Raw genomic sequence first — 18,504 nt, 5'->3', positions numbered from 1 at the left:
ACTTTTAGGTAATATATTTGTGACATAGACAAGCACCTAATTCTCTAGTAAACATAAGACAGAAAAGAGTATTCTTTTCAGGGGTCTGGAAAGGGTGAGGTTAAAATAATGAATTGTTTCTACTCCTCGCTTTAAAGTGGTTTGGGAACACCGGAAACCTTCAAAAACGCAAGTCTTTTGTTTCAGTCCTGTTCTAAGGTGCTGCCCATCTGAGATGTTCTTTTATTCCTTGGTTTGATAGTGTAATGAGCGTTAACTATATAACAAGTGATAACCACAAAACTAAATGTTATGGATTTTAATCATTTGCTATGAATGTTGCAACAGTCAGCATGATATAAGAATGCCTCTCCTCTACTATTAAGTGGATTTGCTGAGGCTATAAGTAGGATTGCTACAAATCCGCTTAAATATCAGCTCCCTTGCTGGGTTTCGTCCACCATTACACTCCTCCACCAAAGACACCACAGATTGGTCTTTGTATTTTATGTATTTGCAGATTACTGATTGTGTCAATTTGCTTTGAGCTTTTAGTTCTCTTTTTCCATTGTCCCTCATCAGTCAACTTAGATCAATGATCCAGAATGATTTACGTCACAATTCCTTTCAGCTACTTCCACCTGTCTGAATATCCCTCAATTTGATCACCAAGAGTTGGCTATTTATTATACCACCATTTACATTCCCTTCATCAATGCTGGTCATAGAATCATAGAATACTACAGTGCAGAAGGAGGCCCATCAAGTCTTCACTTGCCACAATCCCACCCAGGCCCCATCCCCACAAACTTATACATTTACCCTAGATAGTCCCCCTGACAATAACGGGCAATTTAGCATGGCCAATCCACCTAACCCACGCATCTTTAGACTGTGGGAGGAAACCGAAGCACCCGAAGGAAGCCCATGCAGACACGGGGAGAACATGCAAAGTCCGCATAGTCACCCGAAGCCAGAATTGAACCTGGGTCCCTGGTGCTGTAAAGCAGCAGTGCTAACCACTATGCCACTGAGCTGCCCACAATGATGGATCTTCTCCCAAAACGTTACCAGACTGTAATAGCAGTATTGCCACAAAACAATTTGAATTAAATACTTAAACTCAAACTTACAAATCAATGTGTTGACAAACATTCCTATATATTTGTTCATACTGGTCCGCTAGACAATATTCTAACCACTAAACCTTCTGCAGTATGGCTGAAGTCCACTAATCTCAGTAGCAGAAACAGAAGCTAGATCAATTGCCAGCTGCCACAGTTTGACAAAGAACACCTATTATAAAAATATTTGTAAGTTGGAAAGCAGAGTGGAAAATGTATAAATACCCTACTTACAGTCTGAGCATCAGCAAAGCTTGAAGCTAATTTTGGCTGCAGAATTTTTTCCTGTGTTCCCTCCACCAGCTGATGACTGCTGTTGCTACCCCACACGTACACTTCACATGTTTCGGACACCACAGGGGTATCTCCACTCTGCAAACTGTCAGGACTCGCACACGTCCTGGAGTAGTCTGAAGCCATTCGACAAACCTATGGACCAAAAACGGAAGTCATCAATTTCAAGATTTACAGCTCCAAAATTACCAGCAGCAAATGAATACGTGCCTAGCTCCGATATTAAAAATGCTCTCCATGCTACCTCTAAACCATCAAGAGTAATTCATAACCAGAGGAAAGTAATCACAGAATTCCCACTGTGCAGAAAGAGGCCATTTTGCCCACTGTTGTCAGTGCAGGCTCAATCTCACCCAGGCCCTATCCCTGAAATCTCAAGCATTTACCCTACTAATCCTGCTAACACTAAGCGGCAATTTAGCTGGGCAAATGCACTTAACCCACACATTTAAGAGTGTGGGAGGAAACTGGAGCATCCAGAGGAAACCAACGCAGAGACGAGGAGAACATCAGAATCCACCCAGTCATCCATGGCTGGAATTGAACCCGGGACCCCAGTGCTGACCACTGTGCTGCTCATGGGCAACAAATGCTAACTTTGCCAGTCACGTCCATATCCCATGAAGGGATTTTTAAAAAATACTATTGCATCTTAGTTTCAAACCAGAATGCCTGCATAACTTCAAACGGATGGCAAGTGGTTAGCACTGCCGTCTCAACGCCAGGGACCCGAGTTCAATTCCCGGCTTGGGTCACTGTCTGCGTAGAGTCTGCATGGGTTTCCTCCCACAGTCCGAAATACGAGCTGGTTAGGTGCACTGCTAAATTCTCCCTCAGTTTTTCCAAACCAGACTGTGGCGACTCCAGGGTTTTCATAGTAATTTCACTGCAGTGCTCATATAAGCCTACATGTAACACAAACAAATTTAAACGCAATTCAAATGGACGTACATTGAGGATGTGGGCAAGTGCTTTGTGAAATACAAGCTTCTTTCTAATCAATGAGTTCTATATTCAGTAGACATTGTTTAATAAAGTTATTTTCAAAAAAAAATTAAGAAAATTCAAGAACGTTACATCCTGCGTCTTACACACCTCTTCAAAGAGGCAGAGTGCCGCCTCATATAATGAGCACAGACCATCTGGCGTCCTCGTGGGTTCCCGCCATTGACTCCTATCACCTGATGAACCCTGTGAGAATCAAAGTTTTCGCAATTAATTAAAAACAGCAAATGAAAGTCATCGTTAGTGCCTGAACAACAAATCAGAAGTGGTCATAAGAGATCAATGCACTCAGACACAAGTGAGACAGCAACAAAACACATAGCCTTAAATTCACACTAATTAACAGTACCATCCATGGAAAGGACCACCCAAAGATGTCAAGTAGGAAGGACAGCAGCATAAACAATATGAGGAAGCCAGTATGAGGAATTTCAAAATGAGAGTACCACAGTAAGAATGCAAACAAAAGTAAAATAGCTGTAGATCAAGTGATTTTTAAACAGTTCAATGAAAAGTTCCCTTCCACCTACCCCCCCCCCACTTATTTTTTTGTTTAATTTTTTTTAAAACAGGATGTGGGCATTTATAGCCCAACCCCTAGTTGCCCTTGAGAAGGTGGTGGTGAGCTGCAATCCATGTGGTGTAGGTACACCCACAGTGCCATTTGGGAGAGAGTTCCAGGATTTTAACCCAGCAACAAAGAACGAACAGGGATATATTTCCAAATCAGGATGGAGTGTGGCTTGGAGGGGAACCTCCAATGGCATTCCTATATCTGCTGCTCTTGTCCTTCTAGAGGGTAGTGGGCTGGGTTTGGAAGCTGCTGCCTAAGGAACTTTAGTGAATTCTTTACAGCATCTTGTAGATGGTACACTCTCTGGGACATTATTTGTAAGGATGATTCTGTGAGCATGACTACAGCAAGCAGTTGCTTGACTCGGTTATGAGGCAGCTCTCCCAATTTTGGCACAAGCAACCAGAAGTTTGTAAGGAGGACTTTGCAAGTTGATTTGCTGTTGTCGCTTCCAGTGCCTAGGTCAATGTTGGATGGCCCACCCGGTTTGATTCCATTTTACTGACTTTGTGGCGGTTGAATACAACTGAGGGGCTTGTGAGGACATTTGAGAGTCAACTACATTGCTGTGGATCTGGAGGCACATGTGGGCCAGGTCAGGCTAGAGTGGCAGGTTTCCTAAAAGGACATTAGTGCGCCAGTTAGGTTTTTTTGTAAAAACGACAACAGTCACCATTAAGCTTTTAATTCTAGATGCTTTCTTTATATAGAGTTTAAATTCCACCACCTGCTGTGATGGGATTCGAACCCAGTTCCCAAGAGCATTACCCTCGGTCTCTGGGTTATTAGTCAAGTGTCAACATCACTGTGCCACCGCCTCCCCTACGTAAGCCAGAATAACGCAACAGGGCAGTCAACAAGCAAGTTCATCTGATTCACATTTAACAAACAACAACTTTGGATTGCCCAAATAAATTCCACCTATAACAGATCACTATAATAGCTAGTGCCAGATTAGTGAAAATAGTCAAGAGAACTTTATCAAGGAACCAAACACACAAAATAGTGCTTTAACAATAGTATCTCAGAGGAAAATGCTGTGATAACAAATATCACGGAGGAAGTGAGATTGGTTAGAGGACTTGGGGTGGGGAAATTGTACCCAACATGTACCACAGTGCAGGAAGCTACCCTAAACATCAAAGAGGGGACTCACTGATTGTTGCCAACTAAACGACACTAACAGGTATAATCTATCATCCAAACCTCCATGTTATCAATCCTTGTACCACAGGATCTCTCTAGATACACATGGAAAAACTCTGTCAGTTTGCATACCACGAACAACTATCTGCATTTTAAAAAACAGGGTTTTAATTTGCTTCCAAACACCTGCCTCAACTTAACCATAGAGTGGCAGAAACAAAACAGACCGATGCATACTTTCCACAGCCATACATTCCCCAGAGTCCAGAGTCCACAGAATGATGAACCGCACATGCAACGGTGCATAAATGATTATACAAAAGTGACAGTGCGCACTTTGTGAAGATACAGTGCAATAACCCTCCCCAAAGTTGTGTAGAAGAATGAGCATTTCTCAGGAAGTTCCCAAGATGTTCACTCTTAATCACGGTTCTCATTTCTTGGAAGGGTGAAAGGTTGAATGCTGTCTCCTAGCTGACCCACTTATTTGTTGCAACCATGGCCAATGACTCCTCTATACAATTCCAGCACCTTAGAAGTGCACAGATAAAAAGGAGGGAGATGGGCAAAATAGAAGGGTCTAAGCATATATCTGAAGAGCACAAAATTCTTGGAATAAGTTAACCCATTTCATTACTAAATGCATAGAATTATTACAGCACAGGCCACCAACCCCATGCCAGCTCACTGACAAACAATCCAGTCAGTCCCTCCCACACATAGCCCTGCAAGTGTCCATCCAATTTCCTTTTGTAATCACTGATCATCTTCACTTTCACCATCCTCGCTAGCAGCAAGCTCCTAGTCATTATTACTTGCTGCATAAAATAATTCTGCCTCACAGCACACAGTATCTCTTCCCTAAAAGCCTTAGATCTGTTCCCCAATCCTTGTACCATTAGCTAGAAGGAACAGCTTTTCTTGTCTACCTTATCCAAGCTTATCGTAATCTTCAACACCTCTTCGAAACCTTCCCTCGATCTTCTTAGTTCGGGCAAGGGTTGTTCCCCTTGGAGCAATCTAAACCTTTAGCCAAAATTCTTCATTCACAGAAGCAACTATGGTAAACCAACTCTGAACCCTCACATTCTTCCTAAAGTATAGTGACCAAGATTGGGTATAGTACTATAAAAGTTCAGCATAAATTCCCTGCTTTCGTACTCAATAACTCACGAATGTCAAGATCTCGTATCCTTTGCTAACCACTCCCTCAAAATGTCCTTAAAAGATTGATGCACGTACATCCCCAAGTCCCTCTGCCCCTACTCATTCTTTAGAACCATGCCATTAAGTACACATTGTCCAAATAACATCATCTCACACTTTTGTCCTAAATTCCAGCTGCCACTTGTCTGCACATTTAACTAGCCTTTATTTCCTGCTGCAGTTAATTGGCACCATCCTCATTTTTTGTCATACCTCCAAGTTTGTTATCAACAAATTTTACTCTGAATTCCAAACCCAAGTCATTTGCATGTATCAAACAAAAAAGCAGTGATCCTTGGGGGACACCACTATCTACCAGCCTCCAGAAACTCTACTTCTGACCTTGAATCAAAAAAATTAGTTTAAGCAGGCCATAAGATCTAGGAGCAGAATTGGCCCTTCAGCCCATCGGGTTTGCTCCGTCATTTAATCATGGCTGATACGATTCTCATCCCCATTCTTCTGTCTTCTCCCCATAACCCTTGATCCCCTTTTTGATCAAGAACCTACGTTTGTCTTAAAGACACTCAATGTCAAACACTAATCCTTGTAGACAACATCAACCAGATTGCCCTCATAAATCCCAATTGAATTTTTTGACGGAGTATAGGCAAAACATGATCTGTCTTTTACGAATCCGTGCTGGCTCTCCTTCATTAACTCAAACTTCCCCACGTGCCTGTTCCCAATTACTGTTTCAAACACCTTACCCATCACTGATGTTGTAGTTACTACTAGGAGTGTTCTTGCACCCTTTCACAAACAAGAATGTTACATTTTCCAACCTTCTAACAATACGGTGTACAGTTCTGGTCACCTTATTATAGAAAGAGTATTAAGCTAGAAAAAAAAGCACAGAAATGATTTACTAGGATGCTACCGGAACTTGATGGTTTGAGTTAAAAGGAGAGGCTGGATAGACTGGGACTTCTTTCCTTGGCGTGTAGGAGGCAAAGGGGTAATCTTAGAGGTCTATAAAATATTGAGGGACATAGATAAGGGAGATGGTCAACATCTTTCCCCAAAATAGGGGAGTCTAATGCCAGAGGACATAGGTTTAGGGTAAGAGGGGAAAGATAAAGGGCAATTTTTTCATTCAGAGGGTTGAGTATGTCTGGAATGAGCTCAGTAAAAAGTCTGACAACACCAGGTTTTAGTCCAACCTATTTATTTGATAATATACTCACTAGCTTTCGGGGTTACCCCCTTCGTCAGATGCTAGTAGCAGAGGCAGGTACAATTTTGTCTTTTAAAAAGCATTTAGTCAATTACATGGGTAAGATGGCTATAGCAGGTTATGACCAAATGGGACTACCTTAATGGTAAAAACTGGGTGGCATGGACAACCGGGGCAAAGGGCCTGTCTCCATGCTGTAAACCTCTATGACCTACACCGTGAGCTATTATCACGTTCAAAAAACTTCAACAGTTTATCATAGTCAAAAGAGAAAAAAGAATGTTTATAGGAGAAGAATGGGAGTTGTGGAGGGAGGTAGAAATAAATTAATTAGTTTGCTCCTCCAAAGAGCTGTCAGAGCCTCAAATAAGTCAAATGGCCACCTGCTCTGTTACATGATTTGAAGTTGCAGGCAACCACTCCCTACTTTTGTACAGCCTGCAAATTTTGGTATGCTATCCCGCCCCCCCCCCATATCTGCATAAGTTTCCTCCCACAGTCCAAAAGACGAGCTGGTTAGGTGCACTGGTCATGCCAAACCCTCCCTCCGTGTACCCAAATGTGGCAACTGGGGGATTTTCATATCAACTTCATTGCAGTGTGAATGTAAGCCTACTTGTGACACTAATAATCTAAATGTTCAAATGCAAATTGAAAGACAGCAACAATCTCAATACTGACACCGCGCTTTACATTCCTCCATTAACCACAACTCTTTGGATTAACGATCTTAACACAATATAAGAACATAAGAACATAAGAAATAGGAGCAGGAGTAGGCCATCTGGCCCTTCGAGCCTGCCCCGCCATTCAATAAGATCATGGCTGATCTGTCGTGGCTCAGTTCCACTTTCCCGCCCTCTCCCCATAACCCTTAATCCCCTCTCTTATCAAAAACCCATCAACCCGCTTCTTAAAAATATTTAGCGAGGCAGCCTCCACCACTTCAACGGGCAGAGAATTCCAGAGATTCACCACCCTTTGAGTGAAGAAGTTCCTCCTCAACTCCGTTCTGAACCGCCCCCCCTTTATCTTGAGGCTGTGCCCCCTAGTCCTACTGTCTTTTTTGAGCGGGAAGAGTCTTTCCACCTCTATCCTATCCATCCCATTCATCATCTTATACGTCTCAATGAGATCTCCCCTCATTCTTCTAAACTCTAACGAGTACAAGCCTAGTTTATTCAGCCTCTCCTCATAGCTCAACCCCCTCAACTCCGGTATCAGCCTAGTAAACCTCCTCTGCACTCCCTCCAAGGCCAAAATATCCTTGCGCAGGTGCGGCGCCCAAAACTGCACACAGTACTCCAGCTGCGGCCTCACCAGTGCCCTATACAGCTGCAGCAAGACCTCCCTACTTTTATATTCAATCCCCCTCGCTATGAAGGCCAGCATCCCATTCGCCTTCCTGACCACCTGCTGCACCTGCAGGCTGGGTTTTTGCGACTCATGCACAAGGACCCCGAGGTCCCTCTGCACCGTCGCCTGCTGCAGTTTTTCGCCACGTAAGTAATAGTCCTTCCTACCATTCTTCCTACCAAAGTGGACCACCTCACACTTGCCAACATTAAATTCCATTTGCCATTTCCTGGCCCATTCGCCCAGCCTATCTAGATCCTTCTGCAGACTCTCCACACCCTCCGCACAATTTGCCTTTCCCCCAATCTTGGTGTCATCAGCAAATTTCGACACCCTACACTCGGTTCCCTCCTCCAGATCATCTATATAAATGGTAAATAGCTGAGGCCCCAGCACCGACCCCTGGGGCACCCCACTAGTCACCAACCGCCAATCTGAATAGCACCCATTGACCCCCACTCTCTGCCTCCAATATACCTTAATGTTCTTAAGCATCACATGCAGCATTTTATTTTGAGAATCCACAGCATGAATGTTTCTCTTTACAAGTGCGTTTTCTCACAGCAGTCAATTAAATGTCAGCACATCTCTCATTTTAGTAATCCATGCTTTGGAATTAACTCAATCCTATCTTGCATCACCTTTCACAACAAGTGCATTATTAATGTTAGGTTGACTGGTCTGTGGATAACTTGTCTTATTCCCTTTTGAACAGCTGCTAGGCTGAATTCTGCAGTCTATGGGCACCTCATAAACCACAGAATTAAATAGTTATGCTCAGAGCTTCTGCTATTTCTTCTGCCATCCTGCTGTATTTCAGATGTCTTTGTTTTCTTTGTACCTTTCAGTACGTTTTTTTGTTTTTATTCCAATTCAATCAAATCAAGTCCAATTCAGAGTCTCAAGTTGAGACATTCCCGATCCAAGCTGACAAGACAAGGCTCTCATCTCCTGTCTTGGGCTTGATCAAACAAGATCCAAGCTGACAAGATGAGGCATTGCACCCTCTCCCGGGCTCAATCTAACACTTCATCTTAGCCAAAAGGCCAAGATGCCTTTGGAAAAATTTATCATAAGAATGTTAGGAAATTATTTATCATAAGAAATAGGAGCAGGAGTAGGCCAACCAGCCCCTCGAGCCTGCCCCGCCATTCAATAAGATCATGCATCAAGTAAAGCCTCGGTTTAGTAACACTGGCTACCCTGATCAGTCAGGATAACCACGATCTAGGCATCAACACACCCCAAGTGTAATGGCCAGCCATGTCCCCTGCCTGATCATGGTTTCATCCCCACCAGGTAAGTTGATGCAGTTCTATTGTTATCATTAATACTACCTTACCCAGGTGGCACAATGGGTTAGCACTGCTGCCTCACAGCACTAGGGACCCAGTTCGATTTCAAGCTTATGTTGCTGCCTGTGCAGAGTCTGCACATTCTCCCCATATCTGCATGGGTTTCCTCCAGGTGCTCCTTTTTCCTCACACAATCCGAGGGTTAGGTGGATTGGCCGTGCTAAATGGCCCCTTAGTGTCAGGGGGATTGGCTAAGCTAAATGCATGCAGTTATGGGATAGGCCCTGGGCGGGACTGTGTTTGGTGCAGACGATGGGCCGAGTGGCCTCCCTGTGCATTCTAGGGATTCTACCCATATTTATCCTACCAGGTTGCTCTATCTTTTCTTCTCATACCGCCTCATTCCAACTACCAAAATCAAAACAGGAGATTCATTTTATTTAAAAAAAAAATCGGTGTCATCACTCCAGTATATTTTCTTTTTCCATAAGACATAGGAGCAGAATTAGGACACTCGGCCCATCGAGTCTGCTCTGCCATTCAATCACGGCTGATATTTTTCTCATCCCCATTCTCCTGCCTTTTCCCCATAACCCCTGATCCCCTTATTAATCAAATACCTATCTATTTCTATCTTAAAGACACTCAATGACCTGGCCTTCACAGCCTCCTGCAGCAAACAGTTCACAGATTCACCACTCTCTGGCTGAAGAAATTCCTCCTCATCTCTGTTTTAAAAGGATCATCCCTTTAGCCTGAGGTTGTGTCATCTGGTTCTAGTTTTTCCTACTGGTGGAAAACAACCTTGCAGGTCCATTCTGTCCAGGCCTCACAGTATCCTGTAAGTTTCAATAAGATCCACCCTCATCCTTCTAAACTCCAACAAGTACAGACCCAGAGTCCTCAGCAGTTCCTCATATGACAAGCTCTTCATTCCAGACATCATTCTTGCAAGCCTCCTTTGAACCCTTTCCAAGTCCAGAACATCCATCCTTAGATACAGGGCCCAAAACTGCTCACAGTACTCCAAATGAGGTCCAGCCTCAGAAGTAGATCCCTGCTCTTGTATTCTAGCCCTCTCAACATGAACGCTAACATTGCATTTGCCTTCCTAACTGCCTACTGAAGCTGCACATTAACCTTAAGAGAATCTTGAACAATGATTCCCAAGTCCCTTTGGGCTTCTGATTTCCTAAGCATTTTCCCCATTTAGAAAATAGTCTTTCATAAAAGCCATAAGTCTGCCAGCCACTCCTTTATTGTTATTCGATGCTTTGATTTTATAAAGCCATTTACTATTTGTTGCCTGTTTACTATTTTGTATCCACAGTTGTTTTTCTCTTCAAAAAGGGGCAGCACGATGGCACAGTGGTTCGTTCTGCTGTCTCATAGCACGAGGCACCCAGGTTCAAATCCAGCCTCTGGTGAGACTGTTTGTGTAGAGTCTGCACATCCTCCCCATGTCTGTGTGGGTTTCCTCTGGGTGTTCCAATTTCCTCCCACAGTCCAAAGATGTGTGGAGTAGGCTGATCGGCCATGCTAAAATTGCCCTTTAGTGAGCCCAGATGTGTAGGTTAGGGGGATTAGCGGGGCAAATGCATGAGGACTGGGGACAGGGAAGCAGGGAGGTGGGGTGGCTGGGTAAGATGCTCTTTCAAAGAGTCAGTGTAGACTCGATAGGCCAAAACAGCCTGTAGGGATTCTATGATTCTTTAAAAAAAAAGAAACTTTCAATGCTTCTTGGCCTTTCCCACAGTCTGAGCTTAGGGATGGGATCAATATTATATAAGGTTGCGCCACACAATCAGATGGGCTCAGCTTGTTCGACCAGGTCTTCTCCACCTAACCTGCACATCTTTAGACTGAGAGAGAAAGCCGGAGCACCCGGAAGAAACCCACAGACACGGGTAGAATGTGCAGACTGTGACCCAAGCCAGGAATTGAACCCTTTTCATAATGTACGTATAACCATGAATCTCCCAATCTGGATTTGTCATATTAATAGGCAAAGCCTATCCGTAACAATGTCTTTGTTAAAACCGCTTCGTTCATGGAAACTTTCAACCACAGTATTTCCTGTTACATCTCTGTGACTGACTCCTTTACCCATGTAGCTTCCTGATATCTGTGCAGTAAAAGAAGGGTCTTTTGTTGCCTCATAGTGATGACCATCAAAACCTCCAGGCATCTTAGCTGAAACAGGTTTCCATCTGGATTATCTAATCCATTACCATAACAATATTATGTAGTCCACAACTGGATTTATGAACCTTGTAGGATTAATTTGCGCTTTGTTTAAATTTTAGTACAAGTGGCTCAGCAGCATCATTGTATATTCATTCTTATTGGCTCCTTAACTACAAAGTTAATCTCACAGGAACCACAACATTCAAAAGAAAAATATTTCCAAGTCAAGCAGAAAAGATTTATACACAATTTCTTCATGCAAACTTGTGAAACCCACATCATTAGGTAATTTACAAATTTTAAGTTTAGTGAAAGGGGTGTGTTGTTGCAGTTATACAGGCCCTTGGCAAGGCCACACCTAGAACACTATGTGCAGTTTTGGTCTCCTTTTCTGAGGAAGGATGTTCTTGCTCTCGAGGGAGTGCAGCGAAGGTTTACTAGTCTGATTCCGGGGATGGCGGCACTGACGTATCAGGAGATTGACTAGGTTAGAATTGTTTTCTCTGGAGTTCAGATGAACATGGGGGCATCTCAGAGACTTATAAAATTCTAACAGGACTAGATGCGGTAGTTGCAGGGAATATACGTTCTTGATGGTGGGGGAATCCAGAACCAGGGGTCACATTCTGAGGTTTTAGGGTAGACCATTTAGGATGGCGGTGAGGAGACATTTCTTCACCCAAAGAGTGGTGAGCCAGTCACATCAATGCAATACCACAGGAAGTAGTTGATGCCAAAACATTAAATATATTCAAGAGGCAGCTGGATATAGCACTTGGGGCAAATAAGATCAAAGGTTATGGGGAGAAAGCAGGATTAGGCTACTGAGTTGGATGATCAGCCATGATTGTGATGAATGGCGGAGCAAGCTTGAAGAGCCAAATGGCCGCCTCCTATCTTCTACATTTCTATGTTACATCAAACTTCATCTGATACAGGGTACTATAAACCAGATACATACCAAAGAGCGTCTCATTTGTAGAAGAATGTTCATGAAGCAGTCATGACTAATCATCCCTTCTCGACTCACGGGCAATTTTGTTTTTTCCATGGTGCTAACTACAGCCGATGCAGCCAGAGCCATTTCTATCCATTCTAGAAGGTACCTTAGAGAACCCCGCTGGGCTGCAAGTCCAAGCAGCAATTCTGAAGCTAATCTCCGTCCCAAGATATCTGCTCCTGAGTTTGGCATTGTGACTCCCTTCAGGAATGTCGTCACTTGGGACAAGCAGTCCAGTCCCATTGCTGGAATTTTACTCTCATTTGCTAAAGATAATGGCGGCAATGAGCTGATCACATCTATTGCTGTGTGGATAACATCATTACAGAGGTTCAATCCTGGTACTGTGGAAGGCACCAGCCAGCTCTGCCGCAATAGTGCAAATAGTAAACTTAATCCAGTCCGGACTCCCATCTCTATCAGAGCGTCTGTACTCGACCTTGGACGCTCACTAACAGAATGGATATCCGTCGCTCCGGAACTGCTCTCAGGCGAGTGCTGCTGCTGTTTGACTTTACCCTTGTCGTGGTATTTGTTGGAAAGTGCATAAAAAACACGCTGTAACACCAACAAGCGCTTCCGAAGGGACGCTGCAAATGGAGAATCAGAGCAAACCATCTTCGCCAGAGCCAGCTGGCTACTAAGGAGAGCATCCAGGTAGTGTTCTTGTTCATCGCTGGAGAGGGACTCGCGTTCAAAGTCTGGTAGCTGGGGTCCCTTGAGGCAGAGGACTTGCTGTGGTAATGGCACCACCTCTTTACTGCTAACTAGCTTACTGTACAAAATAGAAACACCTTCTCTGGTGGCAATGGACTCACTGTCCTCTGTAATCCAAGAGCTATTGAGATGCTCCAACCACTTTAGCTTCACCGGTGGAATCGTTAGAGCCATGATTGGTCACTTTATTGCCATTAGTCCTAAAAAGATAAAAGAAAAATCATTAAAATGTGAATTAAATGCTTGGTAGATCGCACACAAACTTCTCTTGCACACTATAATTTAAAAAAAGAGAATTTTATTGTTGTCACAAGTAAATTTAGATTAATACTGCAATGAAGTTACTGTGAAAATCCCTTAGTTGCCACACTCCAACACCTGTTTGGGTACACCAAGGGACAATTTAGCACAGCCAATGCACCTAACCAGCATGTCTTTCAGACTGGGGGAGGAAACCCACGCAGACGTGTACAAATTCCACATAGACAGTGACCCAAGCCGGGAATTGAACCTGGGTCCCTGGTCCTGAGAGGCAGCAGTGCTAACCACTGTGCCACTGTAGTTATTATATAGGTTACACAACAGCAAGGTTTGTACAAACACAATGATGATGCACCCATCATCTGTCAAAGCATTTTCCACAATCATTCGGAGCAATTTGATAGGGTCTAAATTTAGCTAACTGCTTCATTATCGATTGCAAGATTTTGAAGGTTTTCTTCCTGATCACAGTGCTACATACCTGCTCAGTTTTGAAGTAATATTTCAGCCAGTGAAGTGAAAATACGCACATCAGGTTTTGTAAACGCAACACTTATAAAAGGGTGAGACTTTGAGATGTAGTGAATACGGGTCTGCTGCTCTGAACTGATCCAATACCAGATCTGCTGCAGATCTCACAGTAAGTTGAAAGACACTCTTAAAGGTTATGCAAAAGTGAAAAACAGTGGAATGCACACTAATATTCTGAAATGAGGTTGTTCTAAACCTCTGAAAGTCCCCTAGTCGCCTACATTTAATCCTGAAGTTAGATAGATCTTAATAGTTTTTACAATGAGCTTAAGGTGATGATAAACTTCCAGCCTCCACATAAACATGAAATACTGCCTTTGTATCATAGAATCCCTACAGTACAGAAGGATGTCTGTGTGTTTTTGAAATAACCCTCGAATTATCTAAAGGGACTTAACACATGACATGTACTGTTAGCTACAATTTAAAAATAAGCAAATTTGAAAAACGCTTTGAAGATCATTGGTGATCTTATATAAAAGTCTTGATTGTACGTGGCACAAGGAAACAACAAAATGAGAATTACTTTCAGATTTTGGGTACGCTTTCCAATTATGTATGATTCCAGTGATAAACAGCATATACAATACTTGCCATATCTTCCAAAATAATGAACAAGTTGTCTTAAACAAAAACAATTAAATCATGTACATAAGAATCACGAACAGGAGTCAGCCATCTGGCCCCTTCGAGCCTGCTCCACCATTCAGAGATCATTGCTGATTTTTTTAGCGGACTCAGCTCCACTTACTCACCCTCTCACCATCACCCTTAATTCCTTTACTGTTCAAAAATTTATCTATCCCTGCCTTAAAAACACTCAATGAGGTAGCCTCAACTGCTTCATTGGGCAGGGAATTCCACACATTCACAACCCTTTGGGTGAAGAAGTTCCTCTTCAACTCGGTCCTAAATCTGCTCCCCCTTATTTTGAGGCCATGCACCCTAGTTCAAGTTTCACCCGCCAGTGGAAACAACCTCCCTACTTCCATCTCATCCATTCCCTTCATAATCTTATGTTTCTATAAGATTTCCCCCCTCATTCTTCTGAATTCCAATGAGTGTAGCCCCAGTCCACTCAGTCTCTCCTCATAAGCCAACTCTCCCAACTCCGGAATCAGCCTAGTAAATCTCCTCTGCATCCCTTCCAGTGCCAGTAGACTCTTTCTCAAGTAAGGAGACCAAAACTGTACACAGTACTCCAGGTGAAACTTGGACTGGTATTAAAACGTACAAAAATACAGCCGAAGGGTTTCAGAGAATTTCCACATCAAAAAGAGAATGCAATGGCTGAATCTGATACCTACCAAGATGTTAAAAGCTACAGTTTGAAACAGTACAGCTGCAGCTTTGAATAGCAGTTGATTGAATAATGCTACAATATTCTGGAACAGGGTTGTTTTTAAGGGTGAATATCGAACCATGCTGGTGATGACTGAAATCCAGCCAGATTTACCATTCAAAACATCATGGTGTTAATTGTGCTAAACCATTGGATCCAACCTTAAACAAATTGGTTCAGATCACCCAGTCTACAGATCGTCAGAGCAACTAAGATGTGCATTGGGACCCTTGAATGTTAGGAATGGGTTAATAGGCCTTCCAATTAAGTCCTAATGGAATATCAATTATCCAATAGAAGTCACTAATATATAATGGGGCTTCAGGTGGCACTGGGGGTTGATGCAGATTGTTTGTGGAGTTGGATCAAAGAAATAAAGATAGTTTAAGCTGGACTCATGTCTCCTTTACTGAATTGCAAGCTAGGGGCTCAAACAGCAAAGTCCCAGCATGGTGACCTCTATAGGAACTCTTTTACTCTCTAGAACTGCGTATATTTCCCCAATTCTGACTTTGACCTTGGAAGCCAAGAAAAAATAATTAATTAAAAATACCTTAGCTGTGGAAACTCTGGCTCTAGTTACAAAGTATCAAATAGTTTAAGAAAAATTCCAAACAGGTTTGTCCTTTGAATGCTAGGTAGATAGCCACTGCCTGTGGGATAATATACATTTGACAAGGGCATGACTGAGAAACAGTTAATATAAAAGAGATCTTTCTTCTCTCTAGCATTTCTAAAATAGGTTGACACAAGACAATTGGGCAGTACAGTGGCTAGCACTGTTGCTTCTCCGCGCCAGGGACCCAGGTTCGATTCCCGCCTCAAGTCACTGTCTGTGTGGAGTTTGCATGGTCTCCCCGTGTCTGCGTGGGTTTCCTCCGGGTGCTCCAATTTCCTCCCACAATCCAAAAATGTGCGAGTCAGGTGCATTAGCTATGCTAAATTGCCCCTTAGTGTCCCAGGGTGCACAGGTTTGGGCAATTAGCGGGGTAAATATTTGGGGTTATAGGGTTTTATATGATTGTTATTAGTGCACACTCAATGGGCCAAATGGCCTCTTTCTGCGCTGTGGGGATTCTATGACTGCTTCTATGACAATTGTTGGAATGCTTTTAAAACAAAAGTAGTGTGCGCTAAGAAATAATTGGAAGCTCTGGAAGAAGGACACCCTGTATCATGATGTGTATTATATGAAATACAAAGTCATTTTCCATCCAATTTTAAATTACAACTTGATAACACAATTTCAATAAGAGGAGAATTGGCTAATGATATGTTAACACATTCCTTAACCACCCATAGCAGTTGCACTTCTCTTTGTTACATACCGCTGAGATCAAAAGTGATTCAAAGGCTAATGCTTGAAGGACATGGGTTCAAATCCCATACAAATCTGGTTGAATTAAAATTTACTTTAAAACAGCATACAAACAAAGACATCCAACCCAACCGTCTGTCCCTCCACCGCAGCTGTTTGTGGCTGGATGGCTTTGGAAAGGGAGCACGTGGTGCCACTATTGCATGCACACAGCGGTGGTGGTTAGGGCACATCAGCAACACCATTTTAATCTGATTCAAGTTTCCTCGAGTTTGTATTATTGCATGCCATCAGGAGCTGTCACTCTCATTTATCGATAATTTGTTTAATTTGTTGATTTTTTTTGTTACACTGAAAGAGCATTTAAATATGGACTGGCAGTTTATCAGTACATAAGAACATAAGAAATAGGAGCAGGAGTAGGCCATCTAGCCCTTCGAGCCTGCCCCGCCATTCAATAAGATCATGGCTGATCTGTCGTGGCTCAGTTCCACATTCCCGCCCTCTCCCCATAACCCTTAATCCACTCACTTATCAAAAACCCATCAACCCGCATCTTAAAAATATTTAGTGAGGCAGCCTCCACCACTTCAACGGGCAGAGAATTCCAGAGATTCACCACCCTTTGAGTGAAGAAGTTCCTCCTACAAGAGGTCAATCTCTCTGCTTGGCATGTGGGAGGACGGGAGGACGGGAGGACGGGGGGGACGGGACTAAAATTATGTCTGCCCTTGCTCTACTGTTATGGCCATACTGTGATAACCTTGGGACAAGGAGCATGTCCACCAGTACACTAGAGGCCTTCCCACAACCGGTGGGCACATAAGGGGCCAGAGCGCAAGTTAGCTCTTGTAATGCCATTTTAATTTCATTCAATAAGATTCTTTGAGTTTTTGATTGTTGCTAATTAGTTTTTAGTCAATTTGATCTCAACTTGCTCAGAAAGTGTATAAATAGTGATTGCGGAGGCCCTGTGATGGTGGGGAGGGCTGAATGTTTGGGGGTTAGTAGGTTTTAGGAAGGTCATAGAATCCTACACTGCAGAAGGAGGCCGTTCAGCCCATCAAGTCTGTACTGATCACAGTACCACCCAGGCCCCATCCCCATAACCCCATGCATTTAGCTAGCTGGTCCTGACGCTAAGGGGCAATTTAGCATGGCCAATCGAGCTAATCTGCAAATCTTTGGACAGTGGGAAGAAACCCTCTTAGACGCAGGGGAGAATGTGCAAACTCCATACAGATAGTGACCCAAACCAGGAATCGAACCCAGGTCCCTGGCACTGTGAGGCAGTGCTAACCACTGTGCCACCATGCTCAATTCTGTAGTATAAATTAACCCATTACCAATGAAAATAATTGATGTCTGGCTTCATCCTTCACATGCATGAATCAGCATTATTTGGGCCATCTATTGAGATAAAAATTGAGAATTTTCTTGGAATGTCATGGGATCTTTTACAACCACTTTGGCAGGCGGATATAGACAGCATACTTATATCAAAAAACAGCAACTCAAACGTGCAGAACGCCCTAGTAATGCATTAACCCAGATCAGGTTCCTAAGTCGACAATGGAGCTTGAACTTTCTAAATTAAAAGGTGAGAGTGTTTCCATCTAAGCCAAGTTAACATAATGTAGAGGCTGTTTTGCAAGGTTATCACTGATAATAAATGCCCAGGAATACTTTGCACAGTGCCTGAAGAGAAGTTTCTTTTCGGAAAAAACAAATAGTTCCCTAGGTGGCAACAAGAGTAACAAATGTTCAATGGCCAATGAGCTAAATAATTGATAAAACAGAGGGAAAACTGGTTTCATATGGTGCGAGCAAGAAAGGCTTACACAAAGAGGGATATCAAAAGCACTTGAAAGAAGCTAGCTCGTTCCACTGCTGTGGCACTTTACTCGTTCTGGGGACACTAGAAGAATGCATTGCAAGCTAAATGATGAAAAATAACCTTGTACAGAAAGCCCAGTTCCCACTTACTCCATT

General features: G+C 43.1%; 1 protein-coding gene across 8 annotated transcripts in view; it reads right to left on the bottom strand.

Annotated features, from left to right (window-relative positions):
• The window catches only part of herc1 (HECT and RLD domain containing E3 ubiquitin protein ligase family member 1), a 234,496-nt gene that overhangs the window by 187,258 nt on the left and 28,734 nt on the right, over positions 1-18,504 (bottom strand). For all 8 annotated transcript variants that reach the window (XM_080216228.1, XM_080216235.1, XM_080216232.1 and 5 more), the window contains exons 2-4: positions 12,305-13,260; positions 2,493-2,588; positions 1,338-1,532 (exon numbers count right to left, since the gene is read on the bottom strand). In XM_080216228.1, coding sequence (XP_080072354.1) covers positions 1,338-1,532; positions 2,493-2,588; positions 12,305-13,234 — 1,221 coding nt within the window. In that variant the 5' untranslated portion in view covers positions 13,235-13,260. The remainder of the gene's footprint in view (positions 1-1,337; positions 1,533-2,492; positions 2,589-12,304; positions 13,261-18,504) is intronic.

The sequence above is a fragment of the Carcharhinus amblyrhynchos genome, chromosome 32, assembly GCF_965287045.1.
Source record: "Carcharhinus amblyrhynchos chromosome 32, sCarAmb.v2.hapA, whole genome shotgun sequence".
NCBI classification, from domain to species: Eukaryota; Metazoa; Chordata; class Chondrichthyes; order Carcharhiniformes; family Carcharhinidae; genus Carcharhinus; species Carcharhinus amblyrhynchos.
The sequence above is the reverse complement of the archived record's forward strand: the minus strand, read 5'-3'. Positions and strand labels throughout refer to the sequence as shown.